At 40.1% G+C, this 26,294-nt stretch overlaps 1 protein-coding gene across 1 annotated transcript in view; it reads left to right on the top strand.

Annotated features, from left to right (window-relative positions):
* Nucleotides 1-26,294, top strand: part of ttyh2 (tweety family member 2) — a 145,000-nt gene that overhangs the window by 76,753 nt on the left and 41,953 nt on the right. Inside the window, exons 4-6 of the mRNA XM_072558547.1 lie at nt 847-1,067; nt 11,882-11,977; nt 21,929-22,001. Coding sequence (XP_072414648.1) covers nt 847-1,067; nt 11,882-11,977; nt 21,929-22,001 — 390 coding nt within the window. The remainder of the gene's footprint in view (nt 1-846; nt 1,068-11,881; nt 11,978-21,928; nt 22,002-26,294) is intronic.

Raw genomic sequence — 26,294 nt, 5'->3', positions numbered from 1 at the left:
TTTTTGGATTGTGGGAGGAAACTGGAGCACCCGGAGGAAACCCACGCAGACACGGGGAGAACGTGCAAACTCCACAAACAGATGAAGGTGGGGAGGGGGCAATGGTGATAGGACAGAGCAGAGGGTGGAGCAGATAGGTGGGAAGGAAGATGGACAGGTAGGAGGGCGGTGCCGAGTTGGAGGGTTCGATCAGGGATAAGGGAAGGGGAGATAAGGAAACTGATGAAATCAACATTTAAGGTCTGTCTTCAAGAAGACCATTACCTGTCAACCGGCTCCTATTGTGAAAAGACAAATCAGTTGATGATATGACTTGGAGATGCTGGTGTTGAACTGAGGTAGACAAAGTTAAAAATCACACAACACCAGGTTGTAGTCCAACAGGCTTATTTCGAAGTACTACCTTTCTGAGGTCTCCACAACCACCTGATGAAGGAGCAGCGCTCCAAAAGCTAGTGCTTCCAAGTAAACCTGTTGGACTGTAATCTAGTGTTGTTTGATTTTTAACAGTTGATGATAAGAATCATCAATTGGAAACAATGAGGTTGAAAAATACATTTGCAGCATTTTATTTCACTTGAAGAGTTGAAGTGTTTAATTTCATCCAACTACATTGTCACAGAAGGCTGGGGAGGTCAAGTCATTGAGTATGTTGAAGGCAGATATAGATTCTTGATTAGTAAAGGGATCAAAAACTTTGGAGAGAAAACCGGAAAATGGGGTTGAGAAACATATCAACTATGATCAAGTTGTGGAACAGACTTAATGGGCTGAATGGCCGAATTATGCTGCTATATCTTATGGTTTTATGGCCTTGTGGATAACAATTTTTTTAAATTTGTTCAGGTATCTGGGACGACAAGTGTCATGAAAGTTGATCTGAAACAGCATATAGAAAGACTTGATGAGATCTTTGCTCAAAGAATGGAGTTTATTCAGACACTGAAGTTCATGCAGCGGATGGCAGATTCAATTATTTCGCAACTCTCTGGTCTCCCAACCTGGCATAATTTAAATTTGAACATGGCAGGAATTGCTGATAATATCAGCTATTATGAATATTACAGGTAAGGAGCAGCAGGAACACTACATTGCTGAAATCAATTAACAATATCAACATTTTTATGAATAACATTTTTTCTGATTAAATGAAAGTCTTAGCTGCAAATGATACAAATTAATAAAAATTATTGCTTTGATATTATTGGGTAATGGGTAGTATGTAGGCCATCCTGCATGCTAAGTAATTGAGTACACTGCTTTTTGGTTTTGAAATTAGCTTTACTTTGGGGGAATAAATCTCTCATAATGACACCTTCATGAGTTAAATATTTCTGTGGACATGATGTACTGATTGTCACTTGATAATACAGAACTTGAGAATTGTGAAAAAAGACATGCAATCAAAGGTTTTTGTCACACACACATTAGACAGCCTCATCAGACATATATCGTCAGAATGTGCTTTCAAAACTCAGAAGATATTGACTAACGTTCAAGATCATTCTGCAGTTTGGCAGCACTTTGTGAACAATTCTGAAGGGACTAATGATTACAGTAGCAACAAATATGAGATCATCAGTCAGGCTCACAAAGCTTATACAATCCATATATTTTCCTACATGGGATATTGGTGTGGCTGACTTGGTCTGTATTTGTTGCCTGTCTCTAATTACTATTGAGAAGGTAGTGGTGAGCTGCCTTCCATTTTGGCCAAGCAACAGTGAAGGAATGGAAATATATTTTCAAGTCAGAATGGCTAGTGGCTCGGAGAGGAGTGGGCAGCTGATGGTATTCCTATGTAGTTTCCATGACAGTAGATGCTGTCAAAGATGCTGGAAAGTGCTGTCTAAGGAAGTGAATTTCTGCAGTGCATCCTGTAGTTGGTATACACTGCTTCAATGGTGCAGGGAGTGAATGATTGTGGATATGGTGGCAATCAAGTAAGTTGCTTCATCCTGAATGGTATCAGCTTTCTTGAATGTTATTGGAGCTGACTGGTGGGGGGGGGGGGAGGTGCGGTCAGGAGGTAAGTTACTTGCTACAGGATTCTGAGCCCCTCACCTTCTCCTATAGCCACAGTATTTATATGGCTAGTCCAGTTCAGTTTTTGGTCAATGTAACCCCAGTTTATTTTTTATTTCAAAATATACTTTATTCATAGAAATAAATCTTTGGTACTTGTACAATTTGCCATGTCGTTCATAGATATATACATTGCATGTCTTAACATTACAAAGAACAGATTGAATTAATCGAATTTACAGTTATCCTATTTACAGTTCCCTTTATTAACCATCCAGTCTCTTGGTATTTAGCTGTGGCTTCAGCGGAACCCACCTACTGAGTGGGTGCCCTGTTATATGAAAGCAAAGAAAACTTCTTTAACCCCCAGTTTATGGGGTTACCATTGTCCATTTGACTGTCCTGTCTCTGGGGTAGCTGTCTACATCCCCATGGTGAGCACGAACTGCTGGACCTTCGCTGGGCTGAGGTAGCTATCCAGCTCCTCACTGGGGTCATTTACCCGCTCTGGTGTCATTGAGCCAAGGCAAGGGTCCACACTGTCCAGTTCTGTGTCTGACAATGGGACTGTCAGAGGATCACAGCTCTCAGTTGCCTGTAGTTGTGGGGCAGTGGGTACCCCCTGGTTCTCACTGGGTGGAGGGTGGACTTCGGGGGGTCCGTTGTTTCCTGGTTTGGAGGAAATGCCCTCCTCTTTACCTACAGCGCTCTGTCTCTTCTTCTGGTGGTGATGACCTTCTTTGCACCCATCTTCCCCCTCCGAAGAGCTGGCCGTCCCTCCCTCGTGCAGCTGTATTTTCCCCTTTTGCTGGGAGGCTTTGGGGGCCTGGCAGGATTTTCTCTTCCTGTTTTTAACAGGTATCCACTCCTCTGCCTGATTACCCCCTCCTCCATTTCTTCCATCTGCCCAGCTAGAGCTAGGATCAGCTGCTGTGTCTCTCCACTGGCTGCCGCCTCCTCCACTCCAGCCTGTTCTTCCTTCTGGGTGCCACCCCAGTATATTGCCTACATTAAAGAATACCATCTGGAGCTACATTCCCTCGAAAGCATCGTGTAACCATTTCCTCTCCAACATTGACTTCTTACCTTCAACTGGCCTTGACTATCACATAGAATTTGCTTTTATTCCATTTCCCCTCTGCCATCCCTGTTGTAAATCTAAAATATGGTCTGTATGGGATTACATGGCACACAGTGAGCAATTTCCAAAGTTTTAATCAATGATAGTGTATATTTAAATTGTGTATATATATAAGGGGAATGCCAACAGGGGAAGTCAGAATGGGTACCTCATGGTAAACATTGGCATTAGTTTGGAATCCATCAAGGTGTATTGGGAAGTGTCAGAAACTGGTTTGGGAAGGGGAAGTTATGTTATTGCATACATTCATAGTGTAGGAAATGCACTGAGAGATAGCGTTGTAATTAAAAGCAGAGTTCGGGGTCTTGGGGGTGGTAGGGGGTGGATCCTTCCACACTTTTGTTATTTTTACAGCTCTGGCTGCAGTTTCTGGAGTAAACATTTTTTTTAGATGAAAATGTAAATATTTTTGCATTTTTTTCGAATAAACATTTGGATGTTTGGATTACCATTGGTTTCCCTGTTATTTTATCACTACTTTTAGTTGGGTGGAGTGGGAGAAAGTCAAGGTTTTATATTGGCATGTAATTTTCTGCTCTGTGGGTAGGGAAATTGGGAATATATAGTATTGAAGACTAAGTGGATAGTGAGACTTTGAGTAGGGAAGGGTACGGGGTTAATAGAATGGACAAGGTATTTAATGGTCTGCTGAGCAACATTGTCCATTTAACATTAAGGCTGAATGTAAAACCCTTAGGGGTTTTGTTCCCTCAGCATTCTATGCTGAATGAGAGAACAACATAAGACGTAGAATAGAGTTACCTTTTAACTATTGTCCTTCAGCCATACCCAGTGGACTGTTATTTTAGTGAATCTGAGAGAAGTGAGGTGTATCTATGGAATTTGAGTTTGTGTTCTGTGCTAATTGGCTGTAAGGTGATAGGGAGCTGACCTGTAAATCCACATGAAGTCCCAGCTGAAGTTAGAGTGTGGTCGAGAGTTTTAGTTAACGTCACAAACAATAGTCATTTAAGTTTCATTTTCTGTTTATTCTTGTTCAAGGAAGTAGCCAGGTTAAAAAGAACATTATTTAAACTGCGTAAACACATTGAGATGCTGATGTGGCAGACAGACCGATTCTGTGAAGGTGCAGTGTGACTGAGCAAGCATTAGCCCTAAGGCTTTTATTTGGAAATGGAATGTGACGATGAACACATACCACACCGAGAAGGACAAAGCAGTGTGGTTTAGTCAAGAGTGGGAATGAAGCACAGTCTTCAGAGAGAAGATCGGATGGCACCTGGGATAGGGAGTGGTGAGACCAGGAGTAACAGGTGCCTTGCCACTTTTTGGAAAATGTGAAAAACAAGGTGTAAATCTAAAACGGATCATTTTGGAATTAGCATAACATACTGTCTACATAACATGCACTGCATAAATATCTGATGAATCCTCATTGAGTCCAAGTATTATCTTGGGATATTTTCTGGTGTAGACTCTCTCAAAGTTGGCTCAGTGATCAATTGTTGACCTATACCTCAAAGGTCCTGAGATTACTTCATCAAATAATCTACTGCAAAATAATCTCCAAATGTATTTTGCCCCAGTCTGTTCTTAGTGATGTGTAACAAATCCTCAGTATTACTTGTTACCTTGGACATGCATGTGGAGGGGTGGGGAGATATGTAAGCCTCCAGAGGAGGAGGAAGTTCCAACTAGATCAAATATAATTGGAGTTTTGGATATAACAAAGAGTTGGTTTGGGATATGTGGAATTTGTTAACAAACCGATGATCATGATCATAACTTTATAAAGAAACCTGTCAGTTTTGCTAAAGTCATTTTGTCTAAGCTTGAATTTCATTGTGTAATGGTTGTGCTGGAAAAAAATAGGGGTTGGGTATATGTGGATTTAGGGAGTTGATTTCTCCAAATTACATAGGATACCTTACTCAAGCAGACCACATGGCTCAAACAATCAGTGTTTACCTTCCACCTGAGCGAACTGAGAAAATCATCTTTACCATGTCGTTCCTTTGTTTACCTTTCCAACAATTCTGAATAAATGTAGCAAGCTGTGGAGGGAAGGCTGGAGATTGGCACTGATTTTATTCTCCAAATCCTCCCTTTCTGGAAACTACTAGACCCAATGGCCTGCATGCAAAGGGATAGTTTCACAACTCTGGGGTTTGAGCTAATGTTGCAATGAAGCCACTCAAGTGATGTGACTCCTTTTCGGGAATGAGTCAGGTGATTTTTGTTGCTTGTCACCCAAACAATGCTGTTAGTTATTCCATGCTTCTCCAGAGGATGTACAGTTGAGGTAACCCATACTGCAATCAGTACAAATCAAAAGAATGCCCGACCTTACACCGTAGGTCTTTCTGTGAAAACCATTGAAAATATTGCACCTTGTTGAATGAGGTGTAATTGGGGTTTACCACTCTACCAAGTTCATAATTAAACTGATTACCTATTTAGGTACTTATCTTAAACATTTAGTTATCTTTGATTATTTTAGCTTTTGTCTTCATCCAATCATTTTTTTCACCATCTGAAAATTTAAATTAAAAATCTGGAGGTCAATAAGTATTTTGAACTTCCTATTTTGCTGGGTGTGAATACTGTAATCATTGTCCTGCTCACTGACATCATAGCTGCATAACTCAGTGCCAAATTGGAACTGCTGTCAGGAAAGGGTAAAATAACAACAAACATAACTAGACCCCTGTGGATATCTTTGAGATCAGCAGCAAGAACTCTTTATTTGCTTTGAATGCAAAATCTGAGCGCTTGTGTCATCTAACTACTTTTCTCCCCTTTGGCTATCGGAAACAATGGACATGCTTTACAAGCTTTGGCATTTTACATGATGTGAGCTGAAAAATACTATATTCATTTTATTGGAAAGCTGCTGTGAAAATTTGTTCTGAAGGTTTAGTGCAGGTTAGTGTGATAATTTTTTTTGTGTTAAATTTGCTATCAAGGAGACGTAATGCTGGTATTGAGACAATCAAATTATTTTCAGTTGACATGTGCTGCCACATTCTTCAAACATGGAACATTACTTTCCTTGTGTTTATGTCATGTCAAGTGATTGATTAGAAATCCAGTGAATTGGTATTCTAGTTGGAATCATGCTAAGCTAGTATCAGTGGATCCCAGCACTTTTGTTCAGATGAACTTTCAATTTTGTTCAAATCTCAATGAGATTATTAGAGCAGAAGTAATGCGCAAAAGGCAATTTGGAGCCAACCTGTCAAAAGCTCAGGTCGGGGAGAATTAACACCAAGAGGAAATTTAATGCAAATGTGTTCTTGCCGTTCAACTGCTGCATGAGCAATAATTATATTTACAAAAACAACAATATCTTGCACAACCTCTGGCCCATATAGTTGCTACAGTGAGAGGGGAACTGGATACATGTAAACAACATAATAAATAACGAGAAAGACTGTAGTGTGACTCCTTTTTGGGAATGAGTCAGGTGATTTTTGTTGCTTGTCAAAGTTGTTCAATTGCACTTGAGTGGCTTCATTGCAACATTAGCTCAAACCCCAGAGTTGTGAAACTATCCCTTTGCATGCAGGCCATTGGGTCTAGTAGTTTCCAGAAAGGGAGGATTTGGAGAATAAATTACAGAATCTGTAGGCCTGAATGTTGTTATAATGTTTTGCCGACTGATCATGAAGTAATTGAGGATGGTTAACAGCATCCTGGGGCCTAACCATCTGATAAAGCAGGAAACAGTGGGATGGTGATGCCCGTGGGGGAAAAGAAAAGCCTTTGAAGGGAGGGTTGGCTGTATTTTCTGTGTGTTGTGAAGAGTTTTTGTCATCCTGATAATCTCAGTGTGTTCATATTAAAAGGCTTCTTCTATAGTCAGGATTGTATTTTTAGTATTTATTTAATCATTGTCCTTACAGCTGAGGAATATTAAAATTTTACAAGTAGCCAGTTCCTTAGTATAGCTTAAAAGTTTTAGATGTGGTCTGAATAAAATAAGTAGCAAAGACTGGGGTCAAATGATCATCGCACAGATATTTAATTACTGCATAGCTGTTTTTCTCTATTTCTTAAATTCAAAAATCATCTTGTCATTTCGGGTCAGTTAGGGTAGGAATTTAAAATGTATCCTTTTTCCATTGCTAATGCTGCAGTTTATTTGGAGTTTCTAGTTTCCCATGCATTCGAAGTCTTCTCTCTGTAATTTTGGAGAAGCTGACTTGTGTTTTTCTCGTTGGCATGAGACGACTGCATCAAGAAGTCTTGAAGCTTTGGATTTCTTTCCTTGTCTTATGTGTCTAAACACTGAAGTGTGTACTACTGGGTTAGGATGTATAACAAACATGTTCCCATTATTGAGTAATGTTGATAATATTTGACTCTATCAATTCATCTGACAATTGGCCAGATAATGCATTGGAATCAAACAACCAGACATTTGTGTGCTTTCTCTCCAGTAAAATGTTATCTCAAGCTTTAATAATGGGATTTTATCAGCCTACTCTTAGAACTTGTGGGCTTTTAATTAATTTTGATAAGTGCTTCAATCAATTATGCACAAATTTGAGCCACCTTCCTCAATACAAGCTGAGATTAATGTGGAGAGAGTGTGTAGGTACTTGTAAGCGAGATGGACCAGTTTGATGAGTAGTATATCATTACAGTTGGGCAGCATCTTTTTCTTCATGACTTTGTGGAGGCACGGGATTTTATAGGATGCAAAGAGAGCAATCAGCCCATTGTATTTGTGCCAAATCTTTGAAAGAGCTATCAACTGTCCAATTCCCCTGCTCTTTTTCCGTATGTATAAAGACTGAAGTTTTAATTTTACTACATATTTGATGATGGTTAGAAATGGGAAATGGGAAAAGGACTGTTTCAAGACTAAGGATTATGGAAAGGGTTGCTACACTTGTAAAAAAAAATGATCTTATACTCAATTCAAGTGTTGTTTACACAGCTGTTTACTCAAGTAATGGGGGAAATCTAGTTGCAGATAAGTTGGAGGAATATGAATGAATTGTGATTTGGCTACAAGCAGCTAATTGGTATGGGAAATAATGATTGGTTGTTGATGATAAAGGCCTTCTGCATACCATTGAACAGATTGTGACTGTGAATGTTTGTGTCAGAATTCATTGGACTGGAAGGCACTGACCGTTTTTGTGCATTAAAAGGAAACACCTCAAGGGTGAAGAAAGGCAGTTTATTTCCCCTCATCAGTCACTGTAAATTGTGGCTCTTAATCAATAAATCAAAGACTTAATACATGTGAACCCATTACCACGTACCTCCTGCAAACAAGGGGAAGTACCTGGAGAAGGAAGATCGAGGAGTGGCAAGTCTTGACAAACCAAAAGATCATTTTAGTGAACCCAGTGGACAGGCACCATTGGGCTGCCTTCTCGGCCTAATCCTCTGTCCAAAACACCATTTCAATGTTTCTTTCTGTTTGACTGTGTAGTGGGAATTATATGCCAACAGTCATAATTGTTTACCTTAACTAGAATTTTTAAAAATAAATAGCAATTCTTGTTAAATGTAGTAGCCTGGCCCATGCTTTTGTCAACATATCACTAAAAGGAAAATAAATTGGGGAATTTTGTGTCCTTTTATAAAATCTTTAATGTTTGCGACAGCTCCAGGAAGAGCAGGACTTGCTTTACAATGTCCTATAAGTTTACAGTTTTTGTCTTTCTGAAGTATTCATTCAATCATGACAGAGGAAATTTGATTATCTGGAATTCAATTATCCGTCAAGACTGCAAGGCACTGATGCTTGGCTAAACTATGTGATTTGGGTGTGAGCCATAAGTGGTATAGTTAGTAAGTTTGCAGATTACACCAAAATTGGAGGTGTAGTTGACAGCGAAGAAGGTTACCTCAGATTATAACAGGATCTTGATCAGATGGGCCAATGGGCTGAGAAGTGGCAGATTCAGATAAACACAAGGTGCTGCATTTTGGGAAAGCTTATATATAACTTAATGATAATGTCCTAGGGAGTGCTGCTGAACAAAGAGACCTTGGAGTGCAGTTTCATAGGTCCTTGAAAGTGGAGTCGCAGGTAGATAGGATAGTGAAGAAGGCGTTTGATATGGTTTCCTTTATTGGTCAGAGTATTGAGTACAGGAGTTGGGAGGTCATGTTGTGGCTGTACAGGACATTGGTGAGGCCACTGTTGGAATATTGCGTGCAATTCAGGTCTCCCTCCTTTCGGAAGGATGTTGTGAAACTTGAAAGGGTTCAGAAAAGATTTACAAGGATGTTGCTGGTGTTGGAGGATTTGAGCTTTGAGAGACTGAACAGGCTGGGGCTGTTTTCCATGGAGCGTCGGGGGCTGAGGGTGACCTTATAGAGGTTTACAAAATTATGAGGGACGTGGATAGGATAAATAGACAAAGTCTTTTCCCTGGGGTTAGAGAGTCCAGAACTAGAGAGCGTAGGTTAGAGTGAGAGGGGAAAAATATAAAAGTGACCTTTTTCATACAGTTATCTGTATTAACTTTCCAAATTCTAGAGAAGACAAACTCTTTTTCACGCAGAGCGTGGTACATGTATGAAATGAGCAGCCAGAGGAAGTGTTGGAGGCTGGTGCAATTGCAACATTTAAGAGGCATTTGGATGGGTATATGAATAGGAAGGGTTTGGAGGGATATGGGCCAGGCGCTGGCAGGTGGAACTAGATAGGGTTTGGATATCTGATTGGCATGGATGGGTTGAACTAAAGGGTCTGTTTCCGTGCTGTACATCTCTATAACTCTATGACTCTGTTATCTGGCATTCGATTATCCGGAAGTCAATTAACTGAACAAAATACTCCCCACCCATGTTCTTCAGATAATCAGGTTCCTGTGTATCTAAGTACTCTGGAGTAAACTGTTGAAGTTTCAGAAAGTATATTCTTTTAGAACTGTTTAACAAGACTGACTTAAAAGTGTTTGTATGGATTTAGATACGGTAGACAAAAAAAAAGTGCCTTTAGATACTGGTACAGGTACTTGGGGACACATTGCAGGGTAGATGGGAGAAAGACCTTGTTTACACAATGGTGCTGACATGGAATCCATTGTCCTTGAGATGGTGATGGTAAAGAAAACCAATACCTTGAAGGAGATGGGTATTTGAGGAAAATAAAGTTAGAATTACTGGGATAGAATGGAAGAATGGCACTAACTAGTTTGTTTTACAAGGAGAATTAATGGGTGCCCATATGACTTTATTGGATATTGCTCAATTAATTTGGGTCATTAATCCATTTAGTTCCTTTAATTGAAACAAACTCCCTTTCCTAGAATATTGATATTTTCTAACCAACCTGTTCTGACATGTTATAACAAACCTTTGGAAAAGATGGGACTTGAACCTGGCCTTCTGGCTCAGAGGCGGGGACACTACCACTGTTTCACCATATTTAACCTGTCATGATGGGATTTCAACTTGCATTTTCTTGTCTGTGCATTATATTGATTTCTATCCACAACCCTTTGTCAAGGGTGTTCGAATCAATGCAAACCACTTCCTGTTGATAAATCTCTATTCAGAGTTTGTCTTCTCTGAATTTGGAAAGTTAATACAGATAACTGTATGATCAATTTGCAGCTGAGGTTCTGAGAGCAGAAAGGGAAGTAAGACTTTGTGGTGTCTCTCTGGTATTTTTGATTGAAGTAAATGCTGTTGCTGCAGCTCTTGTGTTGCATTTTTTAACAACATGCCATGGGATGCAATCCCTTAACTTCTGAAATCACAGGCTGCATTGTTCATGCTAAATTCCAGTTGGATTTGGTCATCAGTTTAAATCCACTAACAACTTATTTGAATGTGCTTGTGTATATTTTGTCTGTGGCATCTTCGCCACAGGAGGTGTGGAACAAAAACCAAAGAAGTGCAGATGCTGCAAGTCAGAAACAAAAACGGGCAGTGCTGGAAACACTCAGCAGATCTGACAGCATCTGTGGAGAGAAAGCAGAGTTAACATTTTGGGTCCAGTTACCCTTCCTCAGATCTAATGTTCTGAGTTTAAGAAGAGGCACTGGACCCAAAACTGGGAACCCGAGTTCAAATCCCACCATGGCAATTGGTTATATTTGGATTTAATTTTAAAAGTCTGGAATTAGTGTAATGACTGTAAAGCTGTTGTCAATTGTCAGGAAAGACCCATCTGTAGGGAAAGAAACTGCCATCTTTACCTGGTCTAGCCTATATGTAACTCCAGATCCATAGCAATGTGGTTGACTCTCATCTGCCCTGACTTCTCTCTGGGCATTTAGGAATGGGTAATGAATATGAGCCTGGCCATTGATGTCCACATCCTGTGACTGAATTAAAAAAAACATGGTTCATTATTATCAATGTAATTTTACTGCCAAATAAAGTTTAGGCTTTGTGGGTATCACTTCATCCTCTATGAAAGTTTTTGATTCAAACCTCAAGCTAAGACTTCACAGCTAACATTCCAGCATTGTACACGGGGGATGCTGTATTACTGGACTTTGTTATCTTTTGTATGAAGCATTAGCTTGAAAACTTACCTGTCTGCTCACCTTGCCAAATTAAATCATATGGTATAGAATTCTTCCTGTCTCCTTCAATATTTAAAAAGATTAATTAGTATTACTTGAATGAATTAATAATCTAACAAGCATATAGCCTGTCCCTCATAATTTTTAGAATTTTAAAAGGTTACTGTTGGCTCATATTTTTAAAGAGCTTCATTTGAAGCACTTTACCTTCATGCATATAACTTCCTTAATGTAACTGTCATTTCAGGTGGATGGCATATCTTCTGCTCCTCATTAATGATCTGGTTGTTTGTCTGGCAGCATTCTTAGGTCTGGCTAAACGATCCAGGTGGCTTCTCACAATGTGAGTATCGCATTGGCTTTGTATTATAGAATACATATTCTTTGTAGAACAATACATAGTAAGAAACATAAGCTTTCAACAAATGATAACTTATACATAAAGTATTTTTTTTTGTCAGCTTTGAAGCAGATTATTACGGATGCTTTCTTTTTGATGCCTGCATTTCAAGGATAGAGAAGCTACAAGCTCCCCTTTTCCCTCATTTGTAATCTTGGTCAATTTTACTGGTGCCTGTAAGATCATAACTGTGAACTCTTGATGATATTTTAACTTGAGCAATTGAGAAGATTCAAGAAAGGTATGTTGAATCACCTGTCCCTTTTTGCTGAAATACTTTGCATGATATATTTTCAGGATACAATCTCACCCAAGTAAAGTGTTAGGTTTGAGTTCTAGATGCTGCTAATTGCCAATTTTATGGGGACAGTGGATCAATACAATTGACCTTCAAGTTAAGTACCAGTTTCATGGCCCCTTAACCATTCAATAAGTCTCATCAGCCCTATCAAATGACTTTATCATCAGTGAGATCTAATCTACAATGTTCATTTAGGAAAGTATGCAGAATGAGGCCCCTCCTTCAAATTGCTAGGATTAGGCACAATGGGCCTAATTTTAATTCAGCTGTGTAAAAATGATTTTAAAATGAAAACTATCTGGCAAGGAGAAATTTATATGCAGTAGTTTGTGTAAGATTTTTTATTCCTGAATTACCCCATGCTATTCTATGGCATAAATTGCCATTCAGTTCTTCATATCCTCACACCTGTTGCCATGAGAGATTAAAAGTACAGTATTGTGTAACTGCAAGGAAGGAGCTATAGTGATAATTAATTGTAGTCAATGATGGGTGTGCATGTCCTGCACATCCACCCAGGGTAAGACTACATGTTGGAAGCACCATTTCAGTTCACTTCACCAAATGTACCTATTATCGTCAACTTTTAGTGTTGTATTTAGAGCAGGGAGTCCACTAGCTCAGTTGGCTGGATGGCTGGTTTGTGATACAGAGTTGATACCAACAGCACAGCTGAAGGACTCTCCTTCCCAACCTCTCCCCTCTCCTGAGGCATATTGACCCTTAGGTTATACCATCACCAGTTATGAGAGGGCAGCCCTTTACAACTTTACTCAGAACAGAAAGAGGGTGTTAATTTCTATTTGACACACCTGTAAACCTTTAAAGTGGAAGTGATGTTTTTTCTTGGAAACAGTTGGTCTGTTTTCCTTTAGATATAAATCATCTTTCATTTACTTTCAGTTGTGGCCTATGCCATCCGAGTTGGAACTTGCTTTCACAAATGCTTTCATATTTCATATATTTTCTAGCTATAATCAATTTGGTATGTTCCCAGAGAAGAGCTGCAGGATATCTGAATTGAAAATGGAAAATAGTGGAAATTTAAAGCTGGTCATGTTTTGAGTATGTTACCTTCAGCAGGAGTTTTAAGAGGTAGCTTAAACCTGCTTGACGATCACATGAGATACAAGCTGATCTTATCGCTACTTTTGTTGAAAAGAACACTGATAATTGATGACAACCCTGTGCCAGACATTGCTGGAAATGTTGTATTGATGCAATGTTAGATTAAATCTTGAGACTTGTGTTGGTGAGTGAACTAGTTGGCTTCCTTCGCACACATCCTGTAATGAAACTGAAATATTTGGTTAGGAATTTGAGCAATTAAAAAAAAACATTTCAGTGCTGTTAGAGGAGTGGCTCAGAAAAGCAGTCTCTCCCTATACTCTGTTTACCAGTAAAAGGGTTATTATTTTCACTCAGTGGGATAACTATTGATTTTCTGACCTGATTTCTGCTACTGCTATAAAATCTAATTGCCAGTGTTCTTGTTAATAATTTATTTAACAGGAAAGCTTTGCCACATGCTGCACACTATAAATTATTTTGAAGTTTGTATTCTAGTTTATATTTGTAACACCTACATTGAAAATAATAGAAGCTGAAGAAGTTTGCAAAAAGACGTGCATTGTGCTGTAACAGTTGATAGACGTCTTGAGAACCAATCTGTATCCTTCTGCAGTTTGTTTGTCCAAAAGACTTCAGCTCTTAGCATCCTAAAATAAGGAGACCAGCATTAAATCATAAAATCCCTACAGTGTGGAAAGAGAATGTTTAGCCCATTGAGTCTGCACCAACCCTCCAAATAGCATCCCTCCCAGACCCAGCCCCCAACCCTGTCCCTGTCACTCTGCATTTCCCAAGGCTAATGCACCTAGCCTGCACATCCCTGAATGCTGTGGGGCAATTTGCCATGGACAATCCACATAAACTGCACATCATTGAACTCCAAGAGGACACCAGAGCACACTGGTGGAAACTCACACAGACACGGAGAATATGTGCAAACTCCACACAGAGGGTCGTCTGAGGCTGGAATTGAACCTAGATCCCTGGTGCTGTGAGGTAGTAGTGCTAACCACTTTGCCACTGTTCTACCCAATCATTCAACTGCCTTGATAAGCTTTGATTCTACTGCAACAAGTGTAATGCAGACTGAAATTTCTCTTTCCACTCATCTCTTGCCCTCTCTTTATGTTTCACTCTTTAAAAATAACTTTAAAGATCAAGTTGTTCTCGGTCTTGAATGATTATTATTGAATTATTGAACAGGTCTCAGAAGCTACTGTCCCAGATAATCACCAAGTCAGTCAGCCAGTCAATTAAGAGCATATATTGTAATCATAATATAAGTAATCATAAACCCAGACTATCAAAACTGAGTTATTATCTCAGTGTATGTAGTTAGTTGTTAACAGACTCCCAACTGTCTGTCTCAATAAAAGCCTTAGTCTCTGCAGTATATGTTACATGGGCTAACATGCAGAAAACCACAAGTCAGGTCAGCAGCAAGTGGGCACTGGAAGCTGGTGATAGGAAGCATGTGTTAGAAGCTAGCCACGGCAAGTTGGCAGCAATGTCAGTTGTGGCAAGTTCTTTTCTTAACTGCCACCTATTATCTACCTGAATTCAGAGCTGAATTTCACCTGTAACAACCAGGACTAAAGGCTACAACTATACTAAAACACAGCAACCAAAATGGAGAAACAATGATGGGTACAGTGTCGCAGGGGAGAAAAAAGAGAGGTCATGCAGTGTCCAATTTAAAAAGCACTACAGTTTCTGTAAGAGGCCCAGAACTGCTCCAATTTGGCAAAGCGATTCTAAAAATGAAATAGAATTCATTTTGAGCTGAAAACTAGAAAAAATCCTTCTATCCATTGTTAAGGCAGTAATCATTGTGCATAGTTGTATTTTTCCTGAGAAACAGGACCAAAGCAGAAAAACTGATTTTCGTTTGGTGCATGTACCAAATAAAGGCATTGAGCAACTACTTTTGTTAAAAGCAGAAAATGTTAAAAGAAGGAAAGCAGCAATCTCTAAAGCAACACCGAATAACACAGAGACAATGCAAAGCAAATATCTGAACATGGATTATCACTCTAATGACGTTGTCAGAATTTCATTGATTAAAAGAAAGAGTGAATCTTCTCTCCATGGAGCAATATGCTGTTTGGAAAGACAAACAGCCAGTCTTCTTATTACTCAGGGAAACAAAGGTTTGAGAAGAATAAAAACTTATGGTATTTCTAGTGATGAACATAAAGATCCTGACAAAACTTGCCTATCTTTGGAAGATCAGTTTAAAATCAACCCAACTTCAGTACACACAGGTTTGAGTTTGCATCATGCCACCAACAATATAGTGAAGCAATGAAACCATTTCAGAGGCAGATGTCAAGGTAAAGCGACAGGATGTGATTTCACCAAAGCTAAATTAGCTGAAAGGCTGATGGAATTGACCATTGCCTCTATACCTATCAGGTCTTTCTGAAAGGCAGTCCTGGACAAACCTTGAGATGGCACCATTGGTACACTGCATCAATGGATGAAGGACACAAGTTTGAAGAAATATTTGCAGGACAGCAGTCTCTGCATGTGCTTGACTCTGGAATGACTACTGCATCTGTCAACAAGATCAATAAAACAATCAAATCTTGTCAGGGATGAAGATTATCTCCCCTGTAAAAGCAATGAATAGTATTTTGTGACATGCAAGGTTTGTTCCAAAAGAGAACATTTGGCTAAAATGTGCAAGAAGTCCAATTGCTCAGAGAAAACCAAAGAGCACAAGAGTTCTCTATGGCAAGCAAGCAAATTACCAATTCCAAGAGGTAACTACAATGTTACAGCTTACAGACAGCAGTCAGAAAGCACATGATCAATTTGACACACCACATGGATGCGGTCAGAAAACGGAGTCCTTTATCTCTGTCTAATTCTCCAAAAGGAACTGACAACATGCACTACATGCTGAGATGGACACTCGAGCAAGTACCAATATCATCCCTTTACTTACCTGACAAAGGATGTGCTCAGGAAACTGGCATAGTGTGGTACAGTCCACACACGATAAGCTAACGACTTAGAACAGGTATGACATCTGGAACATTAGCGTTATCCATGTTAAATTTCCAAATGACTTCTCAGGATAGGCACTTGAAACCTTTCACAGGTATCATTTCCATGTCTACAATGTCTATTTGAGAAGATCGAATATCAATGTAAAGTATAAAGCAGACTCATAACTGGCTATTCCCAACGATTTTGGCCAACTTTGAAATTTTGCTAAAAAATAAACAAAGATTTTCTTGACCTAAAGTAGTTATGATCAAATCTGAAATTGGAGGTATTCATGATGAGCATGGCAAATTCAGCAAGCCATGTCTTTACATCCAGCTGCAACAGTTCAAGAAGCTCACCATCGATGTGTGGCCCAAAAATATGCAATGTGTCTTTTGAGCAAACACATCCTTCCTGGTCATTCAGAAGTGAGCTCAGATATTCTAAAAAATTGATCATTTATTGGGCACAAGACAACCATTTGGCCCATCTACACCAATTGCCTTTAGAGCAATCCAGTCAATCCCATTCCTCTCCATTTAGGCCTTTGGAAGTTTCAATTCACTTAATTTTTTTATTTTGAAAATAGTATAGTTTGTCATTGATATTCAATTTCAACACAGCATAAAAGCTCAGAGTTGACTAAATTGGTGTTCCAGGGTAAATAATGTTTAACTTATGAATTAAATAAATCAATGCCTGTATTTAATAATTCGTCTGGAAAAGGTGTAGTGCTTGAAGCTAATGCAGTGCTCATCTTTAAACAGGGCGACCGAAGAGATATAATTCGTTACTAGGAATTATAGACCATTCAGTTTAATATCAGTGATAAGAAAAATAATTGTCTCTTCGCTAACCGGTAAAATAGAAGAATATCTGGAAACATAAATGTAGCAATGAATAGTCGGTATGGATTTCAAAAGGGAAAATTATCATTTGGAAGGTGTGAATTTAAATGGGACAGAGGAAGAAAAGGACTTGCGAGGATCTAATGCCAACATGATACAACAGTTCACACAGTTTAGCCAATCCATATAAAAAAAATTAACCAAGTGCCTGTGTCAAACCCTGGTTTGACCAGACATGGAGTACTCGTCCTGGCAGTAGGAAAAGGATTTAAAACAAGTGCAGAGACGTTTTACCCATGCCAGAAATGTGTGGCTGTATCAGGAATGGATTGACAATCTGTGACACTTTTCTCTTATAAAAAGGCGGCTGTGTGGTGACCTCGTTGAGGTCTTTAAAATTAAGACAAATTTTGAGAGGACACAGTGAAAGTCCATATCACCGAGAAATCCAAAAGGAAATGTAAAGAAACTTGTTCCCTTGCGGTTTCAAGTTTCAGATAGTCATCACCCTCTGGGGAATGATTGAAGTGAATAGTAAAGATGCATTTAATGGGAAACTAGGCAAGCATTAGAGGGGGAAGGGAGCCAATGGTTATCATTGTAGGTTCAGATGAGGAAAGAAAGTAAGTGCAGGATAAAACATGACATTGTTGGACAGAATGGCCTATTTCTATCTCTTATGTCCTATGGAATTGGATAAGTAAATGTAGGATGAAACTAGCATCAAATAACGCAATTTTAAGTTATAGCTGCTGCAAAACAGCTCAAGTGTTAAAATACTATTCCATTACTGTCGACACGATGCACAGATGTTGAAAGAATGTTGTCTTGTGTGATAGGGTTCAGCTGGCTAATGTGTTTCACCATTTTCACGGGGGAATCAGCACCTGATCATTGTAGCAGCCTAATGCTTTCCAGCACATCTTAAAACATTATTTGTGTAAAGCTTTCTGATCCTAAATATATTATTTATTCATTGGTTTAAGAGAAATCATAATTAATTGGGAAGCATAATTTTTACCATTCTATTTCTTTCATTCTGTGTCATTAAACTTTACGCACTCTGCAGCCTTCGGTTCAAGCAAGGAACATAGATTTAAGCTGCATACTGTTCTGACAGACTACTTACAATGCTTATAATGCAGATTTTGGCAAAAGCCCAGCTCACTCTCTGTCTATGTTTGGATATGGAAGCTGCCTCCTTCACCTGATCTATTTTTATGGGATTTTGTGAAGTATTAACTGACTTAGTCCCCACTTCTGGTATTCTGAATGCTTTGATCTGGTTTAGTCACTGATGTCATTGATTAATATTTATATGAATGATATATTAATAACATGTTGCATAATGTTAATTATCACATTTTACTGGAATAAATGCAAATGCTAATATGAAAACGTGGACCTGAGAATGTGTAATGAAAATGCGTCTCCATCGTGCCAGTCAGCATTTTTGCGTGATGCTTGATGAAAAAAGTTAATGGAGGAAGATAATGCAACTGGGAGGTTCGTATCGTGCTGCTTTCCAAGCTGGAGTTTATTACAGCTCAGGGTAAAAGCTCCTTAAGTGCATGACAAACAAACCAACTGAATTTGTGAGCTTAGTGGCATAGTGAGGTGAGCAGTGACAAACTAAGCCTTCATTCCCTGCTGCTTTGGTACTGAGTGTCCTAGCCAACACATACAAGCCTTTCAACAATAGAGTTTTTCTTTCATGCATACATGAAGTTCAGCTGCACTTTGCCATGGCAATGCTGCCTTACATACAACTAGAGTGTGGGAATTGCAGAGATTATGTTAAGGCACCTAAAAGACCAGAGAATTTAGTTTTGCTGTGCTCATTTCAGAAAATAGGAGTACTGAGCAAAACCTTGGGATGAAATATTAAATTAATAAGCGGCTTTATCAGAAATTTCTTAAACCCAGTTGTGCTACTTATTTCTGGTGCGTCAGTATTAATTGCTAAATTAAAGCTGACAATTAACAGTGACAGGCTCTTCTGATATGTTTTCTTTGGAAAACCTGACTCTTCTTTGATCTATGTAAAACTTATTACACTTTAATGCTTCTCCAAAACAATGGATAAACAATGGATTTTAGTTTATAGGAGACTTGGAAACAGCTTCTGTGTTGTCTAAGCTAGGCAAAAGATTGTGGAAAATTCAAATATTAATGTGTGCTTCCAACAGCTGTAGGTAAGGGAACCCTCACTGATTCAGGTTTCCCCTGAAGCCAATTGTCCTTACTGTCAACTCTTAAGTTCAGAAGGTCAAACTTTAAAAATTCCTGCCTATGTGAGAGACAGCTTTTCACAAACAAACTCACTTAACTACTTGGTGAGTGCCCAGCTGATGATGTCATAGCAGCAGAGAGACCTACAGCATGGAAACAGACCCTTCGGTCTAACAGATATCCAAAATTATTCTAGTCCCATTTGCCAGCATTTGGTCCATATCCCTCTAAACCCTTCCTATTTGTGTCTCCATCCAGGTGCCTTTTAAATGTTGTAATTGCACCAGCCTCCACCACTTCCTGTGGCAGCTCCTTCCACATACAAACCACTTTGCATGAAAAAATTTTCCCTTCAGTCCCTTTTAAATCTTTCCCCTCTGACCTTAAACCTATGCTCTGTCATTTTGAACTCTATTGACCTGGAAAAAAGATCTTGGCTATTCATCCTATTCATGCCCTTCATGATTTTATAAACCTTTATAAGGTCACCCTTCAGCTTTTAACTTTTTTTTATTTCAAAAATATACTTTATTCATAAATGATTTGATGGTCTGTACATTTGATCATGCCATACATATGTCCATATTTACAAACACAGATTCGTATTTATCAATGTCATTTACAATCCTGTGCATTTCTCAATCTTGTACATATATTTGGCTGAGGCATCAGCAGAGCCCAAAAAAACGTCCGTATGGGCCCCCTGTTCTTCTTTAGGCAGGCCGATCTTACACGGTGGTCTTTCCCCACCGCGCCTTGGCGGCAGCTGCCCCAAGCTTCAGCGCGTCCCTCAACACGTAGTCTTGGACCTTGGAATGTGCCAGTCTGCAACACTCGGTCGGGGTCAACTCCTTCAGCTGGAAGATCAACAGGTTTCGGACCGCCCAGAGAGCGTCCTTCACCGAGTTGATGATCCTCCAGGCGCAGTTAATGTTCGTCTCGGTGTGAGTCCCGGGGAACAGGCCGTAGAGCACGGAGTCCCGCGTCACGGCGCTGCTCGGGACGAACCTCGACAAGCACCACTGCATTCCTCTCCAGACTTCCTCTGCATAGGCACATTCCAGAAGGAAGTGTGTGACAGTCTCGTCCCCCCCGCAGCCACTTCGAGGGCAGCGTGCGGTGCGGCAGAGAGTCCGGGCGTGCATAAAGGATCTCACAGGCAGAGCCCTTCTCACCACCAGCCAAGCCACGTCTTGGTGCTTGTTGGAAAGTTCTGGCGATGAGGCATTCTGCCAAATGACTTTGACAGTCTGCTCAGGGAACCGCTCGACAGGATCCGCCCTCTCCTTTTCCCGAAGGGTCTCAAGGACGCTTCGTGCTGACCACTTCCTGATGGACTTGTGGTCAAAGGTGTTTTTCCTCATAAATTTCTCCACGAAGGACAGGTGATACGGAACGGTCCAACTACTCGGAGCGTTCCGCGGCAGCGAGGCCAGGCCCATCCTTCGCAACACCGGGGACAGGTAGAACCTCAGTACGTAGTGACACTTGGTGTTTGCGTACCGGGGATCCACGCACAGCTTGATGCAGCCACACACAAAGGTGGCCATCAGGGTGAGGGTGGCATTGGGCGTGTTTTTTCCCCCATTGCACCGGTCTTTGGGTATTTGGTTCGGGGGGGCTGGGGCGTGCGCCAAGACCTGGGAGGAGCGGATCAGGAAGATGAGACAGAAACTAGGCAGATGGGGGCAACGGTCGCTCTCCATCGCGGGAAAAAACCTGGTCATCAGATGTGAGGTACTCTCAGTATTGCTATATGTCTGGCCTATCCCCAGGACCTGTGCCGCCGCAGTCACCCGGGCCATCTTCCAATTCATTTGGAGATCAAAGATGGACCGGGTCCGAAGAGACTCTATGTACCCTTCAGCTTTTAACACTCAAGGGAAAATAGCCCCAGCATATTCAGCATCGGTCTTGCTCAAATCCTCCAACCCTGGCAACATCCTTGTAAATCACTTCAGCAACGTTTCAAGTTTAACAACATCTTTCTAAAAGCAGGGAGACCAAATTGAATGCAGTATTCCAGAAGTGGTCGAACCAATGTCTAAGGAATATTTTTATAAACTACCAAAATAATATGCAAAAGAAAATAGCAACATGCAGATCAACATTACACTATTGAACAGGAATAAATGCTTATAAATTCACAGGGGAAGATCATGAGAATGAAAGTAGTGTAATGTAGTGAACCAGCATAGGAGTAAGGGATGAATGGCTTCCCTGTGTTTTGGACATTTTAATTCTAAGATAAAATTCTGCAAAAGTAAAAATAAAATTATGCAGGATAAAATATTTTCTCCAATTATGTTGCAACGTTAAACATATGGAATCTGACCTCAATCGATAATATGTGTCCTACTGTGTCTAAGAGCTTTATCTATCATTAAATTCCCAGTAATGTCATTGTTCTGTTTGAAATTCATTATGTTTATATTTTGTTTTTTGCAGAATGATCATCAGTGGAGTCCTGACTCTAATCCTTAGTTGGGGATCCCTGGGTCTGGATATCTCTGCAGCTGTGGTAAGTGATTGACCTTTCCTGTTGTCTGTGGAATTTCTAGTAAGTGAATATTGGGTAGAAAATGGTACATGCAAAACAGGAGTAATTTTGTAGAAACTAAGAGTTTAGATGTTAGTGCATTGTGCACTTTTTTTTTGGAATCCCAGCCTGTTTTGAAAATGGGTGGTGAGGAGATGGGAGACAGCATCAGGAGAGGAAATTCTGATATTTTCGCATTGTTACAAAACCTTCCTAATGGAAAGTGTACATTGCACATGGATCAAGCAGGAAGGTAATTGAAGCAGTGAATTGGCCAATTGATGGTAGTTTAGACCTTGGTTGAAGTCCCACCTCCTCCAGAGGTGTGTCATAACCTATCTGAACAGGTTGATCAAAAATAGTTTTCGGGGGTTTTTCAATTTCGCTCATGGTACAAGAGAACCATGGGGTTTCAGAGACTCACTTGTTTAAAGAAAGCAACGAGGAAACAGATGCTTGCTGTTGAGGACCTCCACTACACATTGAGTGAGTCAGTATGGTGTGCCAGGGAGGATGGAACACTAAACAACGCCTGGAAGGGGATGTTGGTGGAGATTCTAACACTACATGTGCATGCTGCATAAATGCCATAGTGGTAATGCCATTTGAGTAGAAGAAACACAGTCTCACAGATTGGCCTCTCTGTATGCCATTTGTTAACTGACAGCCTGGCTACATAATTGTCTGGCTGCAGGGCAATTATGTAGCTGGCCAATTCCTTCCCACTTTCAGTCTTGATACCAGGACCTGTGATAAAATCAAGAACAGTGGGTGCTGGAAATCTGAAATTGTTGGGTAAACTGAGTGGGTCTGGCAGCATCTGTGGAGAGAAAGCAGAATTAACATTTTGAATCCAATGACCCTTCTTCAGAAGTGTTCAGGATTGTAAAGAAAGCAGGAAAAAATACTTAAACAAGAACTTAGGAAAGCTAAAAGGGGCTGTGAAATGTCCTTGGCAAGTAGGATTGAGGGTAATCCCAAGGCATTTTATATCTACATTAGTAGCAAGAGGATAACAAGGGAAAGGGTAAGTCCACTCAAGGACAACAAAATGAATTAATGTGTGGAGCAAAAGGAAGTGGGTGAGGTCCTTAGTAAGCCTTTTGAATCAGTATTCACCAAGGACAGGGACATGGATGATGGTCAGATTAGGGAGGGGTATATTGATATTCTGGGGCATGTTGATACGAAGAAGGTGTTGATTGTCTTGAAAAACATTAAGATAGCTAAATCCCCAGGGCCTGATAGGATTTGTCCCAGGATACTAAGGGAGGCAAGAGAGGAGATTGCTGGGGCCCTGATAGGGGTCTTTGTATACTCTTCAGTCACAGGTGAGGTCACTGAAGACTGGAGAATATCCATTGTTTTTCCTTTAATTAAGAAAGGCAACAGGCATGATCCAGGAAATTATAGCTGGTAAGGAAACCATTGGAGAAGATCCTTAGAGACAGGACTTCCTTGCATTCGGAAAATAGTCAGCTTGTTAGGGATAGTTATCATGGCTTTATGCGAGGGAGCTCTTGTCTTACAAATTTGATTGAGTTTTTTGAGTAAGTGACGAAGATGATTGATGTGCGTAGCGCAGTGGATGTTGTCTACATGGACATTACTAAAGCATTTGACAAGGTCTCTCCTTGGTATCTGAACCAGAAGATTAAGTCATGTGGTTGGTAAGTGGTAAGTTGGACACAAAAGTGGCTTGGGTGTAGAAGACGGAGAGTGGCTGAGAAGAGGTGTCTTTCTGACTTGAGGTCTGACCAGTGACGTTTCGCAAGGATCAGTGCTGGGACCTCCATTATTTGTAATATGTATTAATGATTTGAATGAAAATGTAGGTGGTCTGATTAGTAAGTTTGCAGAATACATGAACATTGGTAGAGTTGGGGATTGTAAGGAAGGTTATTAAAGCATATAGCAGTTGGAAAGCTGGGTGGAGAAATGGTAGATGGAATTTAATATGGACAAGTGTGAGGTGATGTAATTTGGGAAGTCAAATGTAAGAGGAAAATGTACAGTACAAGGGAGGAACCTTCTGTATATTAATATACAGAGAGATCTTGGGGTGCAAGTCCATGCTTCCCTGAAAGGGGCAACAAAAGTGGTAAAGAAGGAATATAGTATGCTTGCCTTTACTGGTCAGGGCAATGAGTATAAAAGTTCATCAGCCATACAGCAACTGTAGATTGAAACTGTAGTTAAGCCACATGGAGTATTGTGTGCAGTCTGGTCACCACACTTTAAGAAAGATGTGGAGACTTTGGACAGGGTGGGAAAGAGGTTTACCAGAATGTTGCCTGAATTGGAGTATTAGCTATTAGGTTAGATTGGACAGACTTGGATAGTTTTCGCTAGAGCATCAGAAGCTGAGGGGCGACCTGATATAATCATATAAAATTATGAGAGGCATGGATAGGGTGGATAGTCAGAAACTTTTTCCTAGAGTGGAAATGTCAAATACGAGGGGGCATAATGTGAGAGGGGAAAGTTTAAAGGAGATGTGTAAGGCAGGTCTTTCTTACAGAGGGTTCTGTGTGCCTGGGACAAGCTGCCAGGGGGGATAGTAGAAGCAGATATGATGCCAATATTTAAGAGACAGACACATGAACAGGCAGATAATAAAAGGGTTCTAACCATATGCAGGCAGATGTGACTAGTTTGGAATGGATCATGGTCAGCGCAGACATGTTGTGCCAAAGGTCCTATTCCTGTACTGTGCTGTTATACGTTCCATGTAAGAAAATGTGTTTTGCCTTGCCCATACCATGTATCTGCACATACGTTTTTAATAATTTAATTCCTTACAGAAGGGAACATATAACTCCTCCTACTTGCCCCTCAATGATTCCTGCCTGACAGCTGGCAGCTACACAAAAGCTGACAGTGTAGCTTTTTAATGTTTGGCTTTCTGTTCCATCCTGAATAAAAGTGCCTGCTTCCTTTTCACCTTCCAGACAGTTACTACAATTCAAAAGGCTATTGATGTCAAATCAGATTCATTAGCTTCCCTGCTCCCAAGGCTTCACAAAATGATGTGATCAGCAGTGAACTCAGTCTACAGAAACTATCACGACAATGCTGGAAATAGTTGATTTAATTTGACAGCTCTTCAGACTACAATGCACCTTGTAGGTTTGCATTTATTTTGGAGAATAACTCATGTGACCTGTAAATCCTCAAGACAAATTGCGCTTTAGATGAAAATCCATTTCAGATCCTTTTCAGGTATTCATGTTCTAGTTTTTTTATGCTAATGTTGCTGGTTTTAAGTCATGCAGATTTAATGCCTTTGAATGGAATGTATTTGATGGAATTGAAACTGAAATTGATGATCAAAATACAGGCCACAGACCAAAGCTGGGTTTATTACGGTTCAGGTTGTTCAGTTTTATGACAGAGTTTTACTGGTTTCACTTTCTTTTGTTAAAAAATTGAAAAAGCCAAGCTCTGAGGTAACGTATCAAGCATGGCACCAATGCAGCGAGAGGGAGAAATTGACTAATTTGAATTCTTTTGATGCTTATGCACATCTGATGGATTTGATCTGTAAGCGATGTGCTTTTCAGTCAAACACCTTCCAGGCATCTACAGTCCAGCTACAAATGGAGAACAGCAGCTAAAGTGAAGTTTATTATGGCTTCAGCACTATTCACAGTGCTTCGAGGAAAGGAGCTGAGAAGGGGTCACCGTGATTCATTGACTTGACTGTCTGGTTAACCCCATTTGTACTTAGAAATTTATAGGGATCCAATTCAGGAGGTAACAATACTCTGGGTCCTGGCTTCAGATTGCAGGCACACTTAAGCCAAAGTAATTAGTGGTAACTGAAAGCTCATAAATCCACTAAGCAATTCAGGAACTGGTGAGCCGGATGCTTTCACAAGGAGTAGTTGAGGTGAATAGAAACAAATGAAAGGCTTGTATTACATGTTTTTCATGAGCACCTGACATTTCAAATCCTTTTACAATCAATGAAGTACCTTTTGAAGTATAGACGCTGTTGTAATGTAGGAAATGCAGCAGCTACCTTGAACTCAGCAAGCAGCAATGTGATAAAGACCAGAAAACCTGTTTTTGTGATATTGATTGAGGGATAAATTTTGGCCAGGGCACCAGAGATAATTCCCGTGTTCTTTAAACCAGTGCCATGAAATCTTTAACACCCACTTCCATTTGTAATTGGGATCTTAGCTTAACATCCCAACCAAAAGACAGTGATGCACACCCCCATTATTACACTGGAGTCTCTGGTCGGAGTGGGGCTTGAACTTGGAATCT

This window comes from Chiloscyllium punctatum, chromosome 39, assembly GCF_047496795.1.
Source record: "Chiloscyllium punctatum isolate Juve2018m chromosome 39, sChiPun1.3, whole genome shotgun sequence".
Lineage (NCBI taxonomy): Eukaryota > Metazoa > Chordata > Chondrichthyes > Orectolobiformes > Hemiscylliidae > Chiloscyllium > Chiloscyllium punctatum.
This window is presented reverse-complemented; position numbering and strand designations above follow the sequence as displayed.